The sequence below is a fragment of the Syngnathoides biaculeatus genome, chromosome 22 (genome assembly GCF_019802595.1).
Source record: "Syngnathoides biaculeatus isolate LvHL_M chromosome 22, ASM1980259v1, whole genome shotgun sequence".
Classification (NCBI taxonomy): domain Eukaryota; kingdom Metazoa; phylum Chordata; class Actinopteri; order Syngnathiformes; family Syngnathidae; genus Syngnathoides; species Syngnathoides biaculeatus.
Window position 1 is genome coordinate 16,505,662 of NC_084661.1, and position 7,921 is coordinate 16,513,582.

The 7,921-nt window shown below is 46.2% G+C and overlaps 1 protein-coding gene across 2 annotated transcripts; it reads right to left on the bottom strand.

The window, feature by feature from the left end:
• Positions 1 to 1,457: 1,457 nt before the first annotated feature.
• On the bottom strand, positions 1,458 to 7,884 carry epas1a (endothelial PAS domain protein 1a). 2 transcript variants are annotated; one of them, XM_061809993.1, is made up of 9 exons: positions 6,480 to 7,884; positions 5,460 to 5,626; positions 5,105 to 5,295; positions 4,635 to 4,719; positions 4,453 to 4,553; positions 4,124 to 4,287; positions 2,499 to 2,605; positions 2,229 to 2,397; positions 1,458 to 2,148 (listed from the first exon to the last, which is right to left on the bottom strand). In XM_061809993.1, the coding sequence occupies exons 1-9, from the start codon at positions 6,503 to 6,505 to the stop codon at positions 2,079 to 2,081; spliced, it is 1,080 nt and encodes a 359-aa protein (XP_061665977.1). In that variant the 5' UTR covers positions 6,506 to 7,884; the 3' UTR covers positions 1,458 to 2,078. The 2 variants fall into 2 exon arrangements, with proteins under 2 accessions (XP_061665977.1, XP_061665976.1); XM_061809992.1 differs by having other exon boundaries at positions 1,458 to 2,151.
• Positions 7,885 to 7,921: the final 37 nt, after the last annotated feature.

Below are 7,921 nucleotides of genomic sequence, written 5' to 3' on the forward strand. Positions count from 1 at the left end.
CTGCACGGCAGATAAGAACTCGGCGCTGTGACAAACACAATCACAGTCAGTCGAGTCAAGTTACACGTTCTACGCACGTCTGCACACTGAGTGGGAATTTATTGGGATAAGGCAAACATAATTTGCATGATGCTCGCCGCGCACAAAGCGACTGAGCGCTGAAAAAAACCATAAAAACATGGTGCAATTGTCAAGGAAGACGCAGATTGTGTGTATATCTATTTCTTGGCCGTACTCGTTTTTCACGCGTGCATTTCGGCGACAAGAGACTCTCCACGCTTTGCTTTTCCAGCCCCGGACTCATATGATATTGTTAAATTCCAAAATCATAAAGAAAGAGAAACAAACTACTTGTCGTGCCCGCAAACATGAAAATTATGACAGGATCATAAAAATAACGCGTTGCTTGTCTGTAATCACTGCAAGCCCCGCGTTGGCCCCTCGTTTATCTCAGCTGCGACGGCGGCGCGCCATTGGCGGAGAGCCCGACAACACCCACCGTGGGGGGGGGGGTGACGTCAGAAGGGGGGGCGTGTGCCCGCTGCTATGATGTGGAACAGCAGCACTGACGCGATGCACGGCAAATACTACACGATACTGCAACAACTGCAAGGGGTCACCTTGAACACATGCTTGCTAGGCACATGGAGGACGTTTGAATTTTCATTTGCCACAAAACTCGGCCGTCTTTTAATCTTCAAACACATACGACACGTGCGTTAAATAGTAAAAAAAAAAAAAAGATTTTAGCTGATGTACGTGTGTTACTCGTGTTGTTTTTAATCTCAAAGAAAAATGTTTGGTTTTTTTTCCAGAAAAAAAATACATTTTGTATATATATTATGATTATTATATTATTATTATACTCTTTTTTAAAATATATTTTGTACCTTGCAGAGTTCTTTTTTTTTTTTTGCATTTTTATCATGCAGGGATCACCTTAAATGGCGCAACGTGGAAATGTTGCCTAGCAACTGTTCCGAACCGCCAATGACGTCACCTACTTGGCCCGAGGTAAAAGCCTCAAATTCAAATTTCAGAAAATTATTATTATTAATTAAAAAAGGGAAAATTCGACACCAAACACTGAATTACTAACATTAAATCTTAAAATCTATTCATACAATACAACTGTAATTCCCAAACACATTAGTGCAGTACAAGAAATATCAAAGAGAAATCAAATCAATATGAAAATTATGGCCCCACCCACCGTCATCTATCTAATCCAGCTATTGAAAAAAAAAACTGTACCCACGTTTTTTGTGACATTTTTGTCCAGTGCCGTGTGTGGGTTTTCTCCTGGAAAAATCATTTGCGTTTAGTGACAGAAAACAAACAGCAGAGGGCGCCAGAGTATTTCAACACTGCATGCCACTAACGTCAGAGGCTGAAAGGAAAAGTTCACACAAAATATCACATCGTAGAAATTCAGCAATATTTATTTGAATATGTTTGAATAAGGGCAGCACAGTCCCCTAGTGGTTAACATGTCTGCCTCGCAGTTCAGCGTTTTCGGGGTCCGAATCCAGGCGGATTCATATAATTTACAATGGGCGCTCTGGCTTAACAGAATATGGACGACAATTCTTTAATTACTAAATGAAATGGAGTAAAAAAAAAAAAAAATCAGCTGCATATAAACCGCACATCGTGAACCCGAGAACACCTCGTCGCCGTCGTAAAATCGGTTGAATCGAAAGTGCGCGAAAAGTTGAAAAGTTTCCCACGAGAACGAATCTCTTCAGGAAGTTGCGGCCGCCCCGTCGTTACGCGCGCTCGCCGCGCGGCCGAACGTCTGACGCCTTCGCCGTCGCCTCGCGCGTCAGGTGACCCCCGGGAGGAAACCCCAAAGGAAGTCGAGCGCGGGGTCGGGAACGAGTCAAACGGGGCCACGTGCGATCGTTTTCGGGCCTTTTAGTCTTACGCGGGTGATTAAAAGAAATGGAGGCAGAACCGAGCCTAAAATGGACGCTTTGAACTAAAATGGCAGACTTGCCGATTGATGGGTTCTCGGGACTTTTTCGCGGGTGTACTCGTGACAGCTATTAGCACGTTTTGGGGTGTGCGGGTCTTCCTTATCCGCGGCTCACGTAGCCGTGCTGCATTTTTTGTTCCAGGGAGAGCTGCAGGAAGGCCTCCTCCACGCTGCTGCCGTGGAAAACACCCGCGGTCACAAGATGGCCGCCGAATCAACATCGAGGATGTTGCGGCGCGCTAGCCGATACCTTAGCACGTAGGTGACGGAGAGGATCAAGCGGGGCTGCGGGTGCCCGGCTCTCGACTTGGGCGCCCGGGGCCCCGGGACCGCGGCGCTGTGGCTCTCCGCCCACACGTAGCCGCCGCCCCTCGCCAGCATCCTGTAGCGACCGCTCACCGACTGGCTCTTGGAGTACACTGGGAAACATAAATAAGAGTTATTAAATATATATATATATATATATATAATATATATATATATGAAATGAGCCACATGCTGCTTCGCCTCGGCTACTCACAGTCGATGTGGTATTTGCGCAAACAGACGACGTCCAGCGTGTGGCAGAGCTCGTAGATGGAGCGACCCACCAGCTCGTGGGGCGGGTACCCTAAAATTGACGTCACTCTGCGGCCGCACACGCAGGTTTTTGTGACATAAAGGTAAAGAAAAATCATTTCTAAACTTTTTCCAACCTACGACCTTTATCGAAGAGGGGAAGTTAAAAAAAAAAGGTGGTTGCAAAAGTCTACACAACCTTAGGGATGTGGCGGTGTTCAGAATCAAGCAGTCAGACTCAAATTCAAGTGAAGTCGGGGTCAGCGCACGCCCGACAACATTTAAAGTGCCTCAACCCCAAAGTTTGGATGTTCAAGTAGGATTTTTATGACAATTTTTTACATTTTTTTTTTAGGAGAAACCTGAATGTTTTGTACAAACAATGGCTGCCATTCCACATGGTTCATAATCCCCCCCAGCTATGTTTCAGACCCCATTTCGCCAATGATTTGAACTGTTCATAATTCATTCCACTTCTGCAAAAGGTCTTAGTTCCGGAGTGACAGCTAATTGGAACCGTTCATAACTCCCTCCACTTTTCCTAAAGTGGCAGGTCTACACCGACTGCTGATTTGAACTGTTCATAATTCATTCTACTTCTGCAAAAAATCCCAGTTCCGGACTCACAGCTAATTGGAGCCGTTCATAACTCCCTCCACTTTTCCTAAAGTGGCAGGTCTACACCGACTGCTGATTTGAACTGCTCATAATTCATTCTACTTCTGCAAAGGTCCCAGTTCCGGACTGACAGCTAATTGGAATTGTTCATAATTACCTCCACTTTTCTTAAGGCAGCAGGTCTACATTGACTGCTGATTTGAAGTGTTCATAATTCATTCCACTTGTGCAAAAGCTCACAGTTTCGGACTGACAGGTAATTGGAACCGTTCATAATTCCCTCCACTTTTCTTCAGGCCGAAGGTGTACCCCGACTGCTGATTTGAACTGGTCATAATTCATTCCACTTTTGCAAAAAGTCCCAGTTCTGTACTGACAGCGAACTGGATCCGTTCATAATTCCCTCCACTTTTCCCAAGGTGGCAGGTATACACTGACTGCTGATTTGAACTGCTCATAATTCATTCCACTTCTGCAAAAGGTCTTAGTTCCGGAGTGACAGCTAATTGGAACCGTTCATAACTCCCTCCACTTTTCCCAAAGTGGCAGGTCTACACCGACTGCTGATTTGAACTGCTCATAATTCATTCTACTTCTGCAAAGGTCCCAGTTCCGGACTGACAGCTAATTGGAATTGTTCATAATTCCCTCCACTTTTCTTAAGGCCGAAGGTGTACCCCGACTGCTGATTTGAACTGGTCATAATTCATTCCACTTTTGCAAAAAGTCCCAGTTCTGGACTGACAGCGAACTGGATCCGTTCATAATTCCCTCCACTTTTCCTAAGGTGGCAGGTCTACACTGACTGCTGATTTGAACTGCTCATAATTCTTTCCACTTCTGCAAAGGTCCCAGTTCCGGACTGACTGCTATTTTGAACTTTTCATAATTCCCTCCACTTTTCGTAAGGCGGCAGGTCTACACAGACTGCTGATTTGAACTGTTCATAATTCGGCGGCGGGGTGTCACCTGTGGTCGCAGTGCGTGAACCTCATGTCCATGCTGTGCTCGCTGCTGAAGGTGCGAGAGCAGAGGAGCGTGTGAGACACGGGAAGAGGACGACAGGTCAGCAGCAGGCAGGAGGTCAGGAAGGGGTCGGCGCAGGTCGCCGCTCGGCCCTGGCAGTGCAACACCTGCGCTCGCAAACCGGGGTCGGATTCAGAATCGCGCGGCGCTACAAAATTCTTACAGGATACGAATGGAGGGGATAATATTGCTGGCACATTTTCAAAGACTTTAAAAAAAGTGAACATTCAAAATATGTACTGTATATTTCTGGGGGGTCATTTGTGACCAACCTTCCAGGTGGCCGACTTGAGGTTGGTGCTTCGCCCTCGGGGGGTTAGCGTGCTTTTAATCCTCATCACAAAGTCGCACTTTGCGTCGCTCCAAGGCTCGCCTTAAAAAAAAAAAATGGAAAAACAATCAAATAAATACAGTAAAACGCTTGGATCACAAACATACGCGTACGCTGGCAAACCTGCAGAAAAGTGGAGGACACTTCGAATTTCTTCGTGGTCGCACGGGTGAGTAAACTCAAAAATATTGTGGCCCATCAGCTCAGTCTGGTGAAGAAAGCAAAAATCCTAAAGTAGTACTACTCGTGATTTTTTAGCACCTTTTAACCCCCTAACGGACATTGTACATCCCCCCACTTCAGACAACGATAAAATGGATTTTGGCTACGTGTAAAAGTCAATTTCTGATGAGCTGAAGTTGTGGGTGGAGGATGGAAAGAAGACGAGAAGTTGGGTTTGCCAAAAAGGTAGCGAAAAGCAGCGATAAAAACATATCACACTAACAGAAAAGGAGGTGGATCTGAGGTGAATAGCAGTGGGCCCCGGGACGGAGCCCTGGGGTACACCTGTTGTGATTGCGGAGGGCTCGAATGAAAAGTGCTCAAGCCGGGTGAACAGAGTTGCAGCTTTGGCGTATCGTAAGCGCGTTTACCTGCGTCAGGCCCAGGTAGCGGCCGACGTTGTCGGACAGGAACATCATGTCGCCCTCGGATGAGAGCACCATGACGAATCCCTCCAGGACCCTCAGGTAGACGTCGGTCTCGTCCACGGCCTCCGTCTCGCTTTCCGAATTCTGACGGAGCTCGGCTGCTCCCGTGAAAAACGGAGACGCGAACATCGCGTCTGTGGACCGCCATGCAGAAAAACGCCAAATTTGCCGTTTGACGTAAGCCGCAGCGAGTCACGCGGAACATTCTAGAAAACATCTGAACTTTCATGTGAAAACAGGAATTGTTTCCAGATCTGGAAATTTAGAAACAATCCCATTTTACCCCCTGAAAAACAACCTCGGAGCAGCGTTTTGAGTCGGACGTAGCAGAGCGCCAGGCGGATCACGGACGGCTTGTCCAGCTGAGCCCTGACGGACGCCCGCAGGGGCAGCAGCCGCAGCAGATCCGCAAAGACGTCGGCCTCCGCCCGCCGCCTCTTCCTGGCGGCCTCGCGGCTGATCGCCCTGCGACGGCGACGGGCGTGCAACAGGGACACTACGTTAGGTGCGGCCGCAACCGGGTAGAAGGCCCTACGTCACATGCGGCGGATCTCAAAAGTCTGCACACCCCTGTGTTAACCTGCACAAATGGCAGCTTTCTCTGGACCAAGAAATGTTACTGGAACGGAGTCAATGTGGTTTTTTTTATGACATATTATTTAATATCCTCGTGTCACTGTCGTCACTTGTCAAGTTCTTGAGTTTTGCTCCGTGCATTTCATTTTTCTTAACCGTCCATATTTGGCAAACCTTGAGTTCGAAATAAAAAAAAAAAACTGAATGGAAACCGCACACGTCTTTATAAATTTTAACATAAAAGTTTGGAGTCAAGCATGTCAAAGAATTTATTTTCTCGTAATAAATGATGGGAAAAAGTTAAATCTACTTATTTGGCTAAAAAAAAAATGCGGTTTTGCACGTGAAGACATGCAAGAAAATAATGTTTGAGTGTCAGTATTTTTTTCAAAATTAAAACAAATGAAATAAAAATAAAACTTTGAAAAAAATACATTCAATAATAAAACAGAAAAACAAAAAAAAATTGACATTCATGCTTTTCGGTCAACAGGGACGGACTGTTTTAAATTAAAAAAAATAAATATGCTTTTCAGTCAACAGGGACGAATTATTTTGAATTAAAAGAAATAAATAAAGTGAATAAAACAATTGTTTTCCCAAATTAAAATTAAAGACGAACTTCAGTTAGTTTCTTCGGTGCATTTGTAAGTCTCGTAAATTCCGCAGTAAAAACGAAGCCAGGTAGCATAAGTGATAAAATTGAAAAGATAAAAAAAAAAAAAAGAAAATTTTAATTTACCTTCTTCGCTCCTTGTCGACTTTCATCGCGTTGAGCGTCGAAGACGGTTTGTCGGTCCGTCAGTCAGGCATCAATTTGACGTCAAAAGGTCAGCCGCGTGCAGGAAGTGCATACCCCCCCCCACCCCCCGCCACCTCATCAGCGTGACCACAAAAAAAATTATAATTTAAAAAAAAACAAAAAAGAGGAAGGAAGGAAGGACGCGGGAGGAGTGCTGCCACCAGCTCGGCTGTTTTTTTGGGCTCGTTTGTTAGTTTTTTTTTTTTAATTTATTGGGAGTCAGAGCAGACAGACGGACAGCAGACAGACGACGGGCGCCCGCCGGCCGCACTACATTGCTTTGTTTTATCTTTTGCTTTTTCATATATATATATATATATATATATATATATATTTTTTTTTTTTGGCACAGAGTAAGATAGTGTGACCGGGATCACGCTAATCCTTGGATTGTGCGAAGATACACACACACACCACTCCTCTTAAACAACAGGAGTACTTGTGTGGATGGGTGTGCGCGTGTACTGCATATTCATTTCTGGCATGTGCACCACGTGGGGGCCGACAGGTCGTCGGCATCGCTACGGGAAATTCTTCTGTGGACGTTATTGGCGGGACATGTACCGTAATTCCCGGCCTGCAGAGCGCACCTGGTTATCTAGCTAGCTAGCTAGCGTTAAACTCTTTCTGTGTGCCGAGGCTTTTAACCAGGTGCGCTAATGCTAGCGCGGCTCTTTCTGTGTAGCGAGGCTCATAACCAGGTGCGCTAATGATAGCACCGCGCTAACGCTCGCGTTAAACTCTGTGTGCCGAGGCTCATAACCAGGCGTGCTAACGCTAGTGCGGCTCTGTGAGGCTCATAACCAGGTGCGCTAACGCTAACGTGGCTCTTTCTGTGTACTGAGGCTCATAAGAAGGTGCGCTAATGCTAGCACCGCACTAACGTTAAACTCTTTCTGTACGCCGAGGCTTATAACCAGGTGCGCTAATGCTAGCGCGGCTCTTTCTGTGTAGCGTGGCTCATAACCAGGTGCGCTAATGATAGCACCGCGCTAACGCTCGCGTTAAACTCTGTGTGCCGAGGCTCATAACCAGGCGTGCTAACGCTAGTGCGGCTCTGTGTAGTGAGGCTCATAACCAGGTGCGCTAACGCTAACGTGGCTCTTTCTGTGTACTGAGGCTCATAAGAAGGTGCGCTAATGCTAGCACCGCACTAACGTTAAACTCTTTCTGTGCGCCGAGGCTTATAACCAGGTGCGCTAATGCTAGCACGGCTCTTTCTGTGTACCGAGGCTCATAACCATTAGGTTTAACGCTAGTGCCGTATCGCCACATAAACCGCAAGGTTGAAAGCGTGTGGAAAAACTTGTAGGCCGGAAATTACGGCAAATCGTTTGCGTTTGTGTGAAAAGATGTTGGCATGTAAGGTCAATTTCAGTGTG